Source organism: Cololabis saira, chromosome 15 (genome assembly GCF_033807715.1).
Source record: "Cololabis saira isolate AMF1-May2022 chromosome 15, fColSai1.1, whole genome shotgun sequence".
NCBI lineage: Eukaryota > Metazoa > Chordata > Actinopteri > Beloniformes > Belonidae > Cololabis > Cololabis saira.
In genome coordinates, this window is record NC_084601.1 from 11492017 (window position 1) to 11510512 (window position 18496).

The window sequence follows — 18496 nt, forward strand, 5'->3', positions numbered from 1 at the left end:
AATAAATATTACTAATAAAGGATTTAGTTATTTTCTTTAATGAGTCTATTTGCATTTATTTCAGCAACTGACCAACAGGTTTGTTATGTTAAGAACCGCACGACATCACTAAGGAAAAAATAACTGATGTCATTAGGTAACTGCAACTTTTTTTCAGCTCCATGAAGTTGTTGTCAACAAGATTTTTCTTGGTGAAAGAAAAGTACTTTAAAAGCTGAGAAGCAACAAGGATATTTGTGCAGCTATTGGCAGACTTGGTTTGTGACAATCTCTGTTATCTTTTATGGTTATTCTCCGTGCCTGGATCGTTTCCCTTAATATGCCGCCATAAACGAGTCGGTGTGGTATATCCCTTTGTGCCACCAGGAGCTATTTGCTTAGTTTGGCTGCATGCCTTACTGCTGGTTGCCTTATCTCTCAGACGTTACTCTCCTGCAGCGTTTCTCTGCTGACTGAAGCTCAACACATCCCTTGATACTACAGCAGCCCGACTCTTCATTTAAGAAGTGAAAACTGACAGAAATATTACGTGGACTTGGACTGGATGCTCTTACGTTTTAGTATCCATAACTACATTGACAAATATGTGATAGAAAACTGAACTGTGAAAGCCGTAGTACGCCAGAAAGCCTTGCAGCTGCTAAACAAGGTCATTTTTGTGGAGGTTAAAAAAGATCACCACTAACCAATGTTTTCTGAGGGTCTCCTGCAGTCAAGCGAAGGACTTTAGCAATCTTACAAACGGCTCTCCCTGAAGACCTTGTATTGACCTCTCTTGTAGCCATTTCTTATTAAATTATGATTAGGGGAAACGACTGAAAATAATTAGTAAGTTTCCAATCTTCTTACGGCCTTCTGTTCCTGTAGACTTGTAGGCTCCTGCGCAGCATGTATGCTGGTGGTTGGGACGCGAGTTAAGGTCTCAGAGTTCCTCAAAGCTTTGAAATTTCCACCCCTCGTCTCTTCAAAACGTAAATAAGCTCCTAGACCTCCGTAAACGGTGCTGCTTGTGCTCTGTCTTTTTTCAAATCCGAAAAATTGGTCCCCAATTTCAGTATAGAAATAGAATTAGAGATCTTTGACCTCAAAGATCAGCTCTTTGTTTTGTAAATGAATCCTTCACAGTCATAGAAAGTAATATAAGAGGTACCAGTGAACGTCTTGCATGACTTTATAATACTGTAGGAGGCAAGAAGTGATTATTGAACCCAAGAATGCTAAGTTCACATGTGATTATTGTAAATCCATTAAGCTCTTTAGTTTCTTTTTTTTCTTCTTTTTTTCATTTTCCCATTATTGGGGAGAAGAAAAAAAAACAAAAAACAACTAACAAGCCAGAAAGGTTGAAGATCAGCAGCCACATATTAATACTCACAGTAAGATTAGAAAATAGGGACATAATTAGCGTTACCACTTCAGTCTGAGGGGACTCTCGGAGATCCAGGCTCTACCACTGCAGACAGCCATCTGTGCTTGATTGTCTGCCGGTGTTTTGAAGATGTCGTGACTCTCTCTGCCTTTTTCTCCCACCAGGTTTTCCTTTGGACATGTTGCGATGCGAGAGCCTGCTGGGCCTGGACCAGGCCACCTGCAGCCGCGTCCTCAACAAAAACTACAAGCTGCTGGTGTCGATGGCCCCGCTCAGCAATGAGATCAGACCCGTCAGCAGCTGCACGCCTCAGGTATGATGTCTGGACCGAGGGGGAGAAAAGGCAGTACTGTTTGGGATGCTGCGATGGCTGGCAAAATGTAGGGTGTGGATTTTATGTGTTTTTAGTTTTTAGAGAGCAATCAAGCTCTTATTTGTGTTTTTTAGATGGCATTTTCTGCGTTTATATGTGCTCTGGATGTGTTTGCCTTCTCATCTAGAGAGGTCTCAGTCTGCAGTTACCTCATCAACAAGGCAGCACAAAGAGGGAGAAGGGAGGGCAGGAGGCGAGGCTCATGAGTAATTCCTCTCCCTGGCTCCTCTCCAGCTTTCTAGCTGAGACCGTAGAGTCAGAGGGAGAGAAGTTAAATTCTTATTGTGCCATTCCCGCTGCTTATTCTCACACTGCTGTGACTCACTGAAGCAGAATTCAATGAATCCTTCTTGTTTTCCACTCAGATCTCCTTCGGCACAGCTAACCTTATTTTTTTACTTTATTTGTTTTTCATTCGATGCATGTTTTATATGAGAAATAGGTGAAAAGTGCCTGCATACTTGTGAGCATGAGTCGAGCCTCCTTTTGCAGGCTTTTCTGTGTAAAGTGCATGCTTGTGTTGATCTCTCTGCAGCACATTGGCCCAGCTATCCCTGAAGTGAGCTCCATCTGGTTCAAGCTGTATTTGTATCACGTGACGGGCCAAGGCCCTCCATCTCTGCTGCTCTCCAAGGGCTCCAGGCTTCGAAAACTGCCGGACATTTTTCAGGTGATTTCAAAATAAAGTATGCGACTTAAAAATGTTAGTATGCGATTTTAAAGAAAGTCTCACTGAAAGGCAGAAAAGGACGGTTAAACAATAGCAGGGTCTGAGCAGCAACGTGGTTGAGGATGTTTTAATTTAAAAGTGACACCTACCCTTTCAAAGTTTTGACCTTGCTGTCAGTCATCGCGAAAGGTAATCAGAGCACTGACTGCCTCCTTTGTCCCTGTCAACCTTAATCTCTTAACACGTCGCTTAGTGCTCCACCCATATATATAACTGTGCCGCTGCATTTCCCTCATTTGGAGCTTTTTGGAAACTTTGAAGTGTTTGTTGAGGTTGCAAAGCATGAGACGATGGAGGAAGTGGTGCAGTAAATTCTTGAAAAGTGACCTTCAAACTGATCACTTCATTAGAGCAAAGTCGCAAGCGTTTTCTCCTCTTTGTCAACAAGTGATTGTGGGTTGTAATCAGGTTTCCAACATCCCTAGCAAGGAGATATGGAAATATTTATGTGTCTCTGTTAGGGCTGTGCGATTAATTGATTTTAAATCTAAATCGGATTTATTATTCAAGACGATGTTAAAAAAAAAGGAAAATCGGAAAATCGATTTTCCTTTTTTGCAGCTGGCTGCATTACAGACAGAGCTCGTCTGGTCATCTTTGTTTGGTCAAAAAAATTGTAAATGTTGTCACTTTACTAAACTCAAGGAGGATTTACAGTATCTTTCAATTGCACTTCATTCCCAATAGGGACATTTGTTTGCTATTTTTCTTTAAAAATAAAGATAAAATATTTGAAACAATGTATTCCATTGTCTTTTGTAGTTTTACCAAAAAAAAATCGAAATCGAAAATCGGGTTTTCAGAGAAAAAAAATCGGGATCTTATTTTTGTCCAAAATCGCCCAGCCCTAGTGTTTATTTATTCAAATCAGAATGATATCTGAGTTTTAACGCGTGGAGAGATGAGCTGCTTAACAAGGACGAACTCACACCGTGTTACGTTATTAACGGCTGCGTAGGAGGCCACCGTTTTGTTAAATTATTTTTCTCATTTCAGGCCTATGACAGGTTATTGATCACGTCCTGGGGTCATGACCCCGGAGTTGTCCCTACGTCCAACGTGCTGGCCATGCTGAACGACGCCCTCACACACTCTGCTGTCCTAATCCAGGTACATTTACAAACATGTGTCCTCTGGTCCCTGATCAAGTACTTCATCGTTTTAGTGGATCTGTAATAGGTATTGATTAGCTTAAAGAGACCAACTAATGCCAATAAACGTTTAGAAGACTGATTCTACGAATGGTGTAAAAATACACATTTCTATTTAGTGGACATGACAGGAACTAATCAGGTTAAACATTTATTCATCTTATGAACTTTAATAGTCTGGTCAGTTGCTTGTTGAATATTTGGGGCCTTCTGTGCTGCTTTTATCTATCAGCTGTGTACTCCTTATAGACTATTATAATAGAAAGCGTATGTTTGTGTCACTCAGGGTCATGGTATGCACGGCCACGGAGAAACCATTCACATCCCTTTCCCCTTTGACGCGGAGGACCTGAAGGCAGGTAGGTGCTCATCTCGGTATGAAACTGGAGCGTCTCGTGTAACTTCATCTCAGGTCTCTTGTTGTTATCCCTTTGATAATATCCTGAACCTGAATGAAACAGTCTGGCACCTGAATTTGTTCCAGTTCTGTTTCTAAACTGCATTCAGCTTAGAGAAAAAAAAAACCAACATAATCATAAATGATACTGTGCTACCAAACAAAAAGCTAAATTCTGATCACGGTAACTATTTTTATTAAGGATTATGTTTATCCGGCACATAATTCGTGATGATGATTCATAAAGAGGAGAGGTGTACTTCATGAAATGGGAAATAAGTCAAAAAAAGGTTTTGCTTAATGACAACAGTAGCTCGAAAACACAAAGAGCTCAAAAAAAGGCTAAAAAAAAACCAACAGGCAGACTTTATCATACTCGCAGTGTAATCTTCATGAAGGTTTTACTCATTAAACAAGAATATTGTGACTCCTCTGTGATGCTTTTCTTTGAGCCGCTGCATAACAAGCGTGACAACATTTAAATCACATCTTCTGAACACACTCGACTCCTGAATAAGCGGTACGGTGTCTTTGGTCTTATCCACCATTGTTCCTGCTTTGGCCCCTTTGGGGTTCAGGAGAGCTCTGGATTAATCCATGGCTCTTGTTGTCTGCTTCCCGTGCAGAGTTCTCCAACTCCAACATGTGCGTGCACACGTCGCTGCAGAAGCTGAAGGAGTACGTGGATCTGGAGCACCAGTGCGGCTACATCACCATGCTGAACGGCAACAACAGGCACCGCCGCAGGGTCAGCGACAGCACCGAGTGTAGAGGTACGGCTGACACCAGCACACAAGCAGAGGATGTGATGTATCGCTAAATACGCACCAATTTAGAAGAAAAAGACCTGGGAGGCCCGTTAGCACTAATGGTGCTAATTGGATAAATATTGTTCACAGTCCAGTTTAATTATGCCGTTTGTCTGCATAATTATGCTCCTTTGCATTTGCGACAGCCGTTACTAAGGGATGTGGATCGAACAGTCTGAGCCTCAGCCATGAGCTTTAATGTGGTTGTAACACACTGATATTTACATGTATTTATATAAAACAATATGTTAGATTTTAACAGACAAATCTCCAATATAACTCCCTAAAAGGGCAATAAATCCTTTAGAAATGTGTGACTTTCTGCAGTGAAGAGCAGTCATGTGATTGGGTGGTGATTAGGGCTGGGCGATATGGACCAAAAGTCATAACTCGATATTTTCTAGCTGAATGGCGATACTCGATATATATCGATATTTTTTCTGTGCTATAATTGGGGTTTTCCCCCAAAAGCATTATAGCATAGCATCTCTGTTAGCATCTCTGTTAGCTTCATTTTTTTCTGAGGAAAATCCTTAAAAAAACAGTCAGTTTTAATACAAAGCCTCGTGCCAAATGTCACACAGGTTCCTTTATTAACAGAGGTCTGCACAATATCAAAATGTATAAAACAAATGAAATAAAAATAAACTGCCTGCATATATAGAATAAAAATGCTTCTTGAATAAAATAAAACAAATATCCATTTCCTGCATAACAATTAAAATCAAATACACTGTGCAATTAATACAATAACAGGCAGACTTTTCCACTGAGGTTGACAGTTGTGCAAATAACAAAACATTTGTGCAAATCTCAAATAAAACATTCAAGTCAATTTGTCACAAAATAAGCTATATCAAAATCATACAAAAAAAAATATATATATTATTATTTTTTTTTTAATCGATATAAACGATATTGTCTCGTACCATATCGCGTTTGAAAATATATCGATATATATTAAAATCTCGATATATCGCCCAGCCCTAGTGGTGATGTAGATTTGTTGCTTCTCTGTAAGGAGACACCCATCTAGGTGGAGGTCTGGACACCAACGGCAGCACGGAGTCGTTCGAGCTGGTGACGGAGGAGAACGGGGACGGCAAAGGAAAAACAGACGGTAAGTGTTGTTGGAGTAGAGTAAAGGTCATAATTTGAAGGCTAAATGTGCTCCCTGCATTCAAAGCCATGACGTGCTTGTTGGAAGTGTGTGTTTTCATGTTGTTACGCTCTTCCCCGACCCTCGCCATCTCTTGTCAGCCGTTTCATCTGAAGATGAGTGGGTTCCTCTTGAGCTGTGCTTCGGCTTGCCCCTCTTCAGCTCCGAGCTCAACCGCAAAGTGTGTCGTAAGATCGCCTCGCACAAACTCTGCAGCAGTGAGAGGTAAAACATAAAACATGTTTGTCGCTTTTATTGGAAACCTGAACAAAGAATATTGCTGTTTGATGTTCCAGTGCAAGAATTAAGATTTGTTGTTGCCGTTGTTGCTTTCAGCCTTCAAGAGCTACTTCACTCGAGCCGAAAACTATCACTGAAAGTGTTGAGCTTCGTTCAATCATTCCAGGTAAGAGCACTTGTTTTTCTACAGACTCTAACAGGAGTTCTTGATTCATTTAAGACATTTAGTCCAGTGAAGATGGAAAAGCATCTGAATTTACTGACGGATTTGTTTGAATTAAAAGGTGATGGTTATTTATACATTTATCCAACTCAGGCGTTGTTTACTTGAGAAGACAGGAATGCTAATAAATCAACCTCAGCTAATCTGGCTAATTTTCAGTTGCTCCATGACATGAGATTAGGCATGAAAAGTGTCTTTCAGATGCTGATATTATATTTATACCTAAAAAGACTGTGGATGAATCATTGAACAATTTAAAAATATAAGCTTTCTGAGCCTGAAACGAATAACTAGAGAATTTAATCACCTACAGTACATAATATTTTTCAATAAGTCGTAGAGTTTTAAAAGATTCTCACTCAAAAGAGTTTCACTCAAGAGACAAAGTGGGGGGAAAAAACAATTGTAAACGGCAGGGGTCTTCAGGCCCTCGGGCTGATCTGCATTAGAGGCAAACACAGTTTGCTTGTTGAAGTGGCTGCACGGCCTCAGGAGCACTTGTGGAAACCTTGTGTTCATCCCTGCGCCCACAATATTAAGTTAATGTCAACCATGAAAAAAGAGAATGGTATGAAGACAAGAATAGCTTTTGAGAGGGAGAAAAATAGATTATTGGAGGGAAGTAGAGGTTAAGAAAGTTACTGGTGATGTAGTTTAAAGTCTGTTAGAAGCAAGATGTTACATGAAGATGGCACCGTCTGTAAATCTCACCTTTTTATGAGTCTTGGGTCAGTGTAATTTGTGGCCATCCGTTTTTTGTTTTGAAATGACAAAATAAAAATAGAGAAATAATCCAAAATCAGTTTCCAGTTATCCAGTGTTTGAAAATCGAAATTGGGAATTAAAACAGCGAGTGGAAAACTCTTTTCTCTATTTCCTATTTGTTTCTAACGGGGGGGGGGCAGTATGTTAGAGTACAGTACATGTTATTGATTGGACGCTGCTTTTTTTTGACGCTGCAGTTGAACGGACTGTCACAACATCATGACGGAGTGAAGACAGATTACACATTAAACTCATGTTTCACTCCCAGGATTCATATTTGATTTATTTTCTGTTTCAACATTAAAAAATTCAAAATTGTTAATTTTCAATCTGATCAACAAAAGAACCAGAAACAACTTTCTTAATTTATTACTGCGCATGTGCAATCCCCCCATTTGTCCAATCCAATAGGAAATAGAGAAAAGAGTTTTCCACTCGCTGTTTTAATTCCCAATTTCGATTTTCAAACACATCAATGAAATCGGATAACGGATAATGGATAACGATCCTTTTTTCCGTTTTTTATTATCAAAACAAAAAATGGGAAACGGATTATTTTGGATTATTTCGGATTATTTCCCTATTTTTATTTTGCCATTTCAAAACAAAAAACGGATGGCTGCAAAGTACACGGACCGTCTTGCCTCCCAGAGAAATCCATCTTTGTCAGGTTCATGGTTCTCTCAGCTGCTCTGACCCGTGACCTTTGTCCTCTGTTGGCAGGATGGCAGCCCGCCGGCTGACCTGGACAGCGGCGTATCGAGCCCTCTGAGCCAGCCACCAGCGGAGTCCGGCGTCCCTCTGCCCTGCCAAAACCTCCTCTTCAAGGACGGGCAGCTGAAGGAATGGAGCGGGCGGGCCCCTCCCCCCCTGGACGTATCAGCCCTGCAGAAAGACCAGCCCTCATAAACCCTCGCCACGAAGGAGTTGGTGCACAAGGAGACGGCATCTTATTGGACCTCTTTTTGCAGCATCGCATCTGACTGTAGACATCCATAACCGTAGTCCACCTTCATACCCGCTCACAAGGAAACGCCCTCGTTCATGAACTCACCTTCTCGTCCGTCAGTGTCCAGTGTTGGGAAAATACACCCCGTTGGCTCTTTTCCATTTATCTACTGTATGACGAACCATCTTTCCCAACACTAGCTCCTAACCCCCTCTTGCTGTTTCCCTCCGTGATTCCCCGTATCAATAGGAAGGCAGTGTTATCTGTTGGAGTGGTGCTATTATCACAAAATACAACACGATGCAGGTAAAAAACAAAAAAAGCATCTGACAAAAGAGGTGCTGTTTATCACTGATTACCCCCCCGTGCCCATCCTTCAGTAAGTCCAGTGGAAGTTTTGTTTCTCCAGAGCAAATTGTAAATTGATATCTTAGATGTTCTTAAAAAAAAAAAAAAATTAAAAAGACCCAAAAATATGGACTTCTTCAGGTATCCTGTGACAATATGCATATTCTAGGACCAAGTCTTTGGACTTACCAGGTTTATCTCTAACACAGACTCCGTTGCCTCCTGGTGTTGTTTCACGTTCAGTGATCTTATGCATGATATTGTTGCACAAGTCATAAGACAATACTTTCCTCTTTACTTATAATCAATATTGGGGGCATTTATTATTTGCACTGTGCAGGATTTTGTTTTGTCCAAACTTGTGGATGAATAAATGTCATGTCATTTTCTTTTTCATTTGTAGTGCGCACACGAATTTAGACCTTTATCAGAAGGAAACGTTTCCTCGTGGAAACTCAAATATGTTGAAAACTGTCTGATCATCTGAGATACTGCTGTTTTTATTGTTTGTTTTCATTTCTTTCTCAGCCGAGAAAACCAAAGACATTCTTTTCTTTTCTGTCCTTTTTTTAATTTTTTTTTTTTTTAATTTTGCTGCCTTATTATTATTATTAGCCAGTCAGAATCACCCAAGCCTGGGATCAAATCAGCTCATCTGCTTTGTTTCTTTTTCCTCTTTAATTTCAGCCATTTGTTTTGGGTTATTTTCTTCACACCTTCTTTTTTATAAATGGCATTATACAATTTAAAAGCTCCAAACCACAAAGTCCCAACCATCCAGAAGGAAAATGAAGGTAGATCTGTGGCGAGTGTTGCTCTGAACAGGACAGGAGGATCTGTTAGTTTGGTCCGAGACTGTCGGCTGCCGGTACATCCCTGGATGGACTCCAGCTTGTGCGCGGCGCTCTCTTGGCGGCGCATCAAAGTCTCCAAGGGTTTCTGTTTACAATGTTTTGATAAAAATGAGGTTTGTAGTCGCGAGAGTACAGGCAGTCACAGACACGGGAGGGTGGAGATGCTAATGCTCTGTGTGGCGTCTCAGAGACGTTGATGGTGTAGAAAGTATCTGAAAGCCTGTCATGAATTTTCAGAGTGCTTTTTATTGCATTTAAAAAAAAAACAAACAGTTTTTGACCCACTCGTGGTAGTAGTTTCTAAAGATGTAATTCTGAAATAGGAAAAAAAAAAAGACTGTAATGAGGCCCTGTTGAAGCATGATGACTGTGTAGAAACTTTAGTGTGTATGTTGTGTATGTGTGTGTCCTGTACACCTCAGTGGTGTGTTTTAATACATACCTCCCATCCACCGTGAGAGTTCCCTCCCAGTCCTGCCTGTCAGTTATCTAGTTGCTCATCTTAGCCCCAGATATACATCCACCACAGTGTTAAAAACAACAAAAAAAAATGCTGGTTTTAAATGTCAGCCTATATTTTAGGATATCTTTGTTTAAGCTTGTTTGATGGGACTGTGAATTTCATGGAGTGAATTATTAAAAACAACACCCTTGTAATTATATGGGTCTGAAAAAAGAAGAAAAAGTGACATTCCTTCACTCTACCTTTCTGCCATCTTCTACGCCCTTTCTCCGGAAGCATCACAAAGAAATATGTAAAAAGTATATAAACATATAAATAAATATGTAATAAGCGAAAACTCTTCCTCCTCGACAGTTTCTTGTCTTTTTCTGACCTGCGGTCGTCTCACGTCTTGTCTCCTGTATTGTCTCTGTCTTGTCTAAGTCTTTTAGTTTAGTTTACGGTTTAGTTTATTTGCACATAAAAATATACAACCATTTTAAGAGTACAGACGAACAGTATGTAGAAAAAAAAAGGAAATAAAAAAAAATGCAATATAACAGAAAATGTGCGGCAGGAACCAAAAAAACCCATAAGGGCTTGTCGAGTGGTCCTCCTATAATGAAACCATATCTACAGAAATATGTAAAACATTGGACAACTAAGGAAAATAAGCTAAATTACTAGAAAAAACAGGAATCTAATGAGGACGTGCAGAGAAGTACTGGAAATTAATGGTTAAGCTTTGCTAAGTTGGGCTAGCAAAAATGTTGTGATTTGTTTTTTTGTAATTATTTGTACTCGAGCATTCTCTAATATGGTGTTGAAACTGGTTCCAATAAAGAGGAACCTCTGAATCTAATTGAAAATTGGGAAAAAAGTCAACCTGAAAAGGGTGGGATGGAGATTGTTTGCAGACCTAGTATTAAAGTGATGAATTTGGGAATTGAATTGAAATAAAGAATGAAAACAGGTTGGAAGTAGCTTGTTAATGGATTGATAGACAAAAAGACAAATCTGAAAAACATTTACAGCAAAAATAGGGAGAATACTTGGAACAATGGGGTGGATCTAGTAAGTCTATTGGAAAATGAAATAATTTTGATGAAACGTTTTTGCAGGATAAAGATACAGTTGAGGTTGCTCATGAAGGTACTTGCCCAAGTGACATTGCAGTGTGAAATATAAGGATAAATCATAGTATAATATAAATTAATACAGATTTTTCTTGGTAGTAGATGCCGTATACGTCTGATTACTCCAATATTCTTTGCAATCTTGTTCGAGATGAGTGCAATATGATTTTTCCAAGTGAGCTTTTCATCAATCATAACACCTAGAAATTGAGTTACCGTAACTCTTTTCAAAATGTTATTGGAAATATGAACATTTGGAAGGGCGTTAGTAGCTTGTTGGTTTCTAGGGGAAAATAACATGTATGAACTTTTCTTTATATTAAGTGATAGATATAAAGTTTTGTCCCTGGTCTTGTGGTCTTGGCTGTTAGATGCTTCCCGAGCCAGGTGGAGCAGATGGCGCGCATGCGCGGCGGCCCGGATTCTCTGTCCATCTGCCTCGAGCACACGCTTGTTCAACCATTCCTGTAGCCCTAAATTGACACATGGGTGAATTAAAAACAAATGTTTTTAGAAGGTTCCTCAACCTTCAAATAACAAAAAGCAGACTTCTTATTTTTGGTGAGAGAAGGATGGAGGTGGGAGGTTGGGGCTGGCTCTGCCCCCGCCGGACAGGTGGAGCCCTGCTGTGTAATTGACTCTGTCTCCCAGGTGTCTGTGCTCCACTAATTTCCCAGCACTGCAAATGACAGTGTTGCTGTGAGGGGCGTAAACTGGGTCACACCACCCGAGGATAAGAAGCGCCACGGAGGAACCAAACGCTCCGAGTGTCACTGTACAAGTTTACTCGCTATAACATATTCAGCAATACAGCTTGCTCTGAAAGGAGTGACCCATCTACACGTTTATGTTTCACTTGTCACAATTGAAGCTGCTGCATGACTTGTTGGTGTAACAGCTGGAGAGGAAAGAAAGAAAAATCCTGCGAGTTAATGGTACGTTTACAAACTTGAGACGCAGCGGACAAAAAGAAAGTGACCGGTGTTCTGCCAATTTCTGCTACCTGCCGAAAAATGATACTTTGTGGTTCTGCGCATGCGCACAGTCGATTTCCAAAGTTTGATTGCCACGCTAAATTGATAATATGGCATGTTGAGTATTTGATCCTTCAAAAATACGCTACCCATGACATGACTCGCATTACACTTTGTGAACATTATATGATAAAGAGAAAACAAATTATATAGTTTTATTTGATATTCGCCTTTATTTAACCAGGCAGGTCATTAAAGGGAACCATGGCTATTAAGACATGTAGGTCTTAAAGGAGCTTGAGGCAGGATTGAGGCAGGATTTATGAAAAAAATTAGTATACATTTTAAGTTTTCTAGTAATAATGTCAGATGAAGCGTTCCAAACCAAAACGAATGAGCCCTCTAGTGTATCTCTCCTTTGCCTTGAACAAGCTGTGTGCTGCAAAATGTGCTGCAATTCGGACTCCGAATTTCCCGTGCTGGGCGGCGGATGTGACGTCACATGACGCTGCATGCGTGTTCTCCCGTGCCGGCTTCCCTGTTGGCTGCAGTACCCCCGACGGCCGTCGTGGCGAAGGGTGGCGCCAGAGAGTCTCATTTCTTAAAAGGAGCCAAATGCTCCTTTTAAAAGATAAATGTTGGTATCAATTATAACAATGTGATATAAAAAACCTTTTTGATGTCTTCGTTTTTATAAAATTTGAAAATATAATTTAACTCGTAGGTCGCCATTGTTGTTTACACCGAAATGCATTCTGGGTAGTGATGTCAGATGGTGGCACCTGCTGGCCCCCGTACACTGTTTTGACACCCAGAAACAGATGAAAACACAGCTAAACAGGTGACGGCGCAACAGAAACACAGATGAAAATGCAGCTAAAAACATTAAGGTGACGGCACACCTACAAAAAAGAAAAAAAAAAGTACAGCACCATAAAGCATGAACTATAAAAACACCATAAAACTCAGATAGACTAACAGACCACACGTTTCAACTCGCAGATAGCCGATGCTACAATACAATCCAGCCAGATCTGGCGTCATTAAATTAAATAAAGATGTTCTTGCCTATTTGACACGAAGTCTGCGCCTCCCGTTTCGTCAAACTCCCGGGCCAGTCCCCTCAGCCTCTGGTCTGTCATCAAACGGTGGACCCAGCACCGAGGGCGGTTTTAGGGGGGGGCAGGGGTGGGCTATGCCCACCCAAACGTGCATCCTGCCCACCGGCGTCTCCATCCCGGCGAGAGCGGAGAGCAGATGGCGGTGCGCTGCAGGCTCTAGAGCCCCGGCTACGCCGTCCACGCCGTAGCCTAATGCACTGGTAAGATGCGCAGGACTTTGATCATTTTTGCAGATCTCCCATGCATCACAGCACACGAGAACTTTGATCCAGTTTGCCTGAACCGAGACGTCTTATGGGCTCCCTCGTCAGCCTCCACGGCCGGGAGAGTGCTGCTCAACTATGTTTTAGATACCTGTCCCAGTTAAACTAACGCGGCTTATCTTATCGCCCCCAGAATGCATTGCGCAGGTAGAACATGGCGCCTCCCGCAGGTCAAAATATGTGATAAACATTGTAGATTTTTAAAGTAATTAGATTATTTTATGTGTTTCTAACAACATATTTAGTATAAGAGAACAATTGTGGCTAATTAGGGACTACAAGTCTTAATAACCAGGGTTCCTTTTAAGAACACATTCTTATTTACAATGAAGGCCTGGCAAGCTAGGACCACTTGGGGGGGAAAGGAAGTGGGCTAGGGAGTAAAACAGTAAAATTGTAGCTCTACAAAGGTAGAAAACCATTAGGGAGCATTTTTTTGGCAAATCAGCCGAAATTGGCAGAACAGTGTGGTATTAAACTGCCTCTTGCGCAGTGCACACGGCTGTTTTATCAGTTTTACATCATTTCAAGGGAAACTTGAAGTAGACAATCTTTGCTTGAATGAGGTTGCACAATTACTGGGTCGGTTCATGATACCAAGAAAGAACAAGGGGAAGGAAAGCTGCTGATTACTGAATTCATAAGACTGCATCATCTGCGTATCTCAAAGCTCACTCCCTTCTGCTGCAGGAAGTAGAGACCAGAGTCTTGAAAAACCTTCTCTATTAACGACCAGCAGAGGTCTGGTTCAACAGGCGGATAAGAGGTTGATGTTATAAAACTGGCTGCTTATGATGGCTAATAAAGGCTTTGCCACTTATGACTCAGAAAGGGGGGCGGGGGGTACATAATTTGTCTGGTTTATAGGATTACACGAAATGCTGTTTACTTGTAAATTTGTACTGGATTTGATTCATGACTCATCTTAGAAGTGGATTACTTTTGAAATCAATCCAAAATGGAGATGTGTTTTTTTTAAATATTATTAATCCACCTTTCTTATACATACATAAATAGGATCAATTTATCATCTAAAATGTCTCTAAACATTGTTGTGTTCTTTCCAGTCATTTAAAGCTAGTGGTCAAATTAAATAGCTGTAAAACAACATTTAACATGCATGTGAATAATTTGGAGTTGAAGAGTTAAAAAAAATCTCTTGATTTAAAAACTAACAGGAATCTCAGAATCAGAATCATGTTTATTTGGCCAAGTCAGGTCAAACAAGACAGGGAATTTGACTCAGCTATTTTCACTCACTGTTTAGTAAATAGATAAATGACAGCTCTTATTAATATATAAACCTTTTTTTTTAAAGGGAAAGGTGCAGCAGTATGAGGTAGTCATGGTTATTGAAAGGTACATTGTTACAGAATCAGGTGAGAACTTGGTGACCCCGACCCAGTCTTAGTGGCAAGGGGAAAAATTTGATGTGGATTACAGGGAAATAGCGCTAAGACCCAGTGAACCCAAGAAGAAAACCCAGCTTAGCTGATAGATTTAAGGAGTCCAAAGGCCGCCTCACTAATCTGTTGAGTGTACTTTCTTAAAGGTGGCCTCTGCCTGTTTAAACTAACAATCTTCTGCCCCAGATGACTTGTAGTGTTGGAATTAGTCCAGTGGGGTTTATCCATCATCCCAAAGTTTGTTTCTCCTTCTGTCTCAATAGAACTGGAGACAATTGTTTTTATTTTATCTACATTCACTAGTCCACCCATCAGCACATCTCCTCCTCAGGTGTTTTCACACTGAGGTCACTAGCCATTTTGGATAACATTCAAAGTCAAAGTAGCTTTATTGTCAATTCTTCACATGTCAAGACATACAAGGAATCGAGAGGACGTTTCCCACTTCCCTCAGTGCAACATATAAAGTGCGCAGGCACAACAGATAGACAGACATTCTTAAAAAGTTCACATGAATAAATACAACATTTAGGCCTACTAGTACTAAGATGAGTGCAAAAGGCAATTTTTGTAAAAAAAAAACCAAATAAATAAAAAATTCTTTCATTCCTGCACACACGACTGTTTCTGCATGTGAGGTACTGTGTGGTAAAAAAACAACAACAAAGACAAGCAGCTTTTTTTTCTTCTTTTTTTTTAACTACTGAGTAAATACAATTACACAAAATTAACCGAATTTATACAAATCAAATGCATCACCATACAAAACTTTTTTTTCTTTTTCCAAACTAAACTTAACGTTTAAACCCTTCACAACCCTTCTAAGTACCCAGAAATGTCGAAGCAGTGCGGCGGTGAAGATGACGCGCACTTCCGCTTTAAAGGCTGATTTATGGTTCCGCGTTAAACCAACGCAGTGCCTACGGCGAGGGTTCGCGTCGCTCCGAACCCTACGCCGTAGTCACTGCGTCGATTTAACGCAGAACCATAATTTACGCTTTAAAAGCTGCTGCGCTCTCGCCGCTGGAGAGTTGATGCGAGGCTCAGATCCGCCTTCGGTCTCAAACCTGGCGCAGTTTAGGAGCCGTCGTCTACCGGGACTTCTTTGTTGTTTCTCTTAAACCCGCTTTGGGGGGCCAGCCCGAGAATCTTAGATTTGGATGGTGTTTTTGGGCGGGTTGGTGGTGGTGGGGAGACATTACGCAGGGAAACAGCAGGTGAGTCGACACCTGAGAGCAGCAGCTCTGCAGACTCCAGAGACCTCACCTCCGCCACCTGTTGACGCGACACCCAGCCTGCACAAACACGCACAGACAGGCAACACGGAGCCATTTCCTATGCGTAAAAGTGGCTGAAAGCGCGTCCTTTACGGTGGGAGCGGGGGGAAGTTCGGATGGGTGACCGGTAACAGGTTACGGAGCCAGGTATGGGGAACCAGGTGGACAGACTCTCACACCTAAGTTACGCAGAAGTTCCCACCGTGGACCCCAACGGCGCGGACGCGGACGACGGTCCGCGCATCGGCGTCTCCTACATCTTCTCCAACGACGACGACGAGCTGGAGGACGGATGCGCGCTGGACGGCACGGAAAAGGACCCGAACCAGGAAGAGACGCACTACGACCAGCGCGACGAGGTGGAGTGCGCCGTCTTCCACCGGGACGAGTGCGTGTACGAGCGCAGCGCCAAGTGCGCCGGCCCGGAGGAGGTCTACTCCCCGGAGAACCTGCTCAACAAATGCAAAGCCGGGGACCTGGTGGAGTTCGTGTCCTGCGGCCAGTACCCGCACTGGGCGGTGTACGTGGGGGACTTCCAGGTGGTGCACCTGCACAGAGCCCAGGTGAAGAGCAGCTTCCTCACGGACGCCAGTCGGGGCAGGAGGTGTCGGGTGGTGAATGACCTGTACAGGTTCAAGGCGCTGCGGGCGGACGTGGTGGTGCAGAGCGCCATGGAGCAGGTGGGGCTGAAGGACCAGGAGCTGAGCTGGAGGAACTCCGAGTGCTTCGCCGCCTGGTGCAGGTTCGGCAGGAGGGAGTTCAAGATGGGTGGGGAGATCCGGATCGGGAAGCAGCCCTACAGGCTGAAGATCTGCATGTCGGACAAGCGCTCGCACATGCTGGAGTTCCAGAGCTTGGAGGACGTGATCATGGAGAAGAGGAGGACGGATCAGCTGGGCAGGACGGCCATGCTCCAGGAGCTGGCCACACACCTGAGAGGAGAGGAGGAGAGGAAACAGCAGCCCGGAGCGGACTGACGGCTGCCCCTCCAACCTGCTCAACATGCGTCTCAAGACTGATTTATGGTCTGCGTTAAATCGACGCAAAAACTTACGCCGTACGTGCGCGTCGCCGCGCTACCCTATACCGTAGGGTCTGCGTCGGTGTAACGCGGAACCATAAATCAGCCTTCAGCCGAACAGAACCTCCGGAATCTACAACGAGACGAATGTATCTTGAGTCATAACTGAGTCACTGAGGTCTACTGGACTTGGATCTCATATTCTATATCCACTTGTGAGTTTTTGACCCATGTTTTCACAAATTTATAATATAATTGCCTTAAAGCCACAATAATGAGCATCCCCACACTGGAAAAACTCAAAATCTTACTAGGAATATTTGTCTTATTTCTAGTTAAAATGTCTAATTTTTAGTAAAAAAAAAATCTCATTACACTTAAAACAAGAGTCACTACCAGAAAAATAACTTATTTGACAATTTTCACCTGTTTCAAGTACATTTTCACTTGAAATAAGTAGAAAAATCTGCCAGTGGGACAAGATTTATCTTCTCATTACAAGCAAAAAAACCATCAATGGCAGATTTTTCTACTTATTTTAAGTGAAAATCTACTTGAAACAGGTGAAAATTGTTTTTTCCATTGATGAGTCTTGGTTTAGTTTAGTGTAATGAGATTCTTTTGACTAAAAAGATTTTAACTAGAAATAAGAAAAATGTTCTTGTTAAGATTTTGAGTTTTTGCAGTGCAGTAGCTCAATGGCCTTAGAAATTCACGTCAATCAGCTGTGTAAAGTTTTGTAGGAGCTTAAATGTGTCATGATTCTGTAAGTAGACTGAACATTCCTCTATTTATAGTGTGCCTCATTACTTGATCCAAATGGGGGTTCATTTCATCTCACAGCACACAGACGGCGAACTGTCAAGCAGGATCTAGCAGGATCCCCCTGCCTTTAGGGATCATTCTCACACCAGCACACGTGCACATGTGAACTGCTGAGGAGTCTGTCTGTGTTACACTGGTCAAAGTGTGTATGAAATGTTCCAGAAGTTAAAGTAAACCGTAAATAATTGTGTCTGTTTTGGACGAGTCTCTTGATTTAATTGCTGGAATAAGAGCGTTTCTTAGAACATATCTGAAGAGGCTCCTTGGGGTCAGGGTTATTTACTTCTCCGAGTTATGAAGCACGCCGAAAATGTTTTCTGGAAAAGATTTAAAAGTTGCAATTAATAGCTGATAAATATTTTCTTATTACCTGTGTGAGGCAGTAACGGGGAGCATGTCAGATTATAGCCCCCCTTTGCCAAAAGGATTAAAGTTGTAGATGGGCTGCAGGTAGATAGCACCATTACCACACAAGTAGCCTGTAGCTACAGTCTTATACAGGGCTTTTTTTCTGTTTAAAACCCAAACCTCCGTACAATCGGGGGCAACGTGGCACTCTGTGTCGTGTCCGAGGACAGTTCAGGATGCGGGGTAGCCACTCTCTGCCCTACATCCGTGCCGTCTGCTCTCCAGCACATCTGCATTTGGGCTCTTATTCTGGACT

At 41.9% G+C, this 18496-nt stretch overlaps 2 protein-coding genes across 2 annotated transcripts in view; both read left to right on the forward strand.

The window, feature by feature from the left end:
* Window positions 1-10161, forward strand: part of fam91a1 (family with sequence similarity 91 member A1) — a 31297-nt gene extending 21136 nt beyond the window's left edge. Inside the window, exons 16-24 of the mRNA XM_061742496.1 lie at window positions 1534-1682; window positions 2278-2412; window positions 3469-3582; window positions 3910-3982; window positions 4647-4793; window positions 5851-5949; window positions 6090-6213; window positions 6325-6394; window positions 7940-10161. Coding sequence (XP_061598480.1) covers window positions 1534-1682; window positions 2278-2412; window positions 3469-3582; window positions 3910-3982; window positions 4647-4793; window positions 5851-5949; window positions 6090-6213; window positions 6325-6394; window positions 7940-8125 — 1097 coding nt within the window. The 3' untranslated portion in view covers window positions 8126-10161. The remainder of the gene's footprint in view (window positions 1-1533; window positions 1683-2277; window positions 2413-3468; window positions 3583-3909; window positions 3983-4646; window positions 4794-5850; window positions 5950-6089; window positions 6214-6324; window positions 6395-7939) is intronic.
* A 5572-nt stretch (window positions 10162-15733) lies between these two features.
* Window positions 15734-18019, forward strand: lratd2a (LRAT domain containing 2a). Its single transcript, XM_061742497.1, has one exon. The coding sequence runs from the start codon at window positions 16136-16138 to the stop codon at window positions 16961-16963; it is 828 nt and encodes a 275-aa protein (XP_061598481.1). The 5' UTR covers window positions 15734-16135; the 3' UTR covers window positions 16964-18019.
* Window positions 18020-18496: the final 477 nt, after the last annotated feature.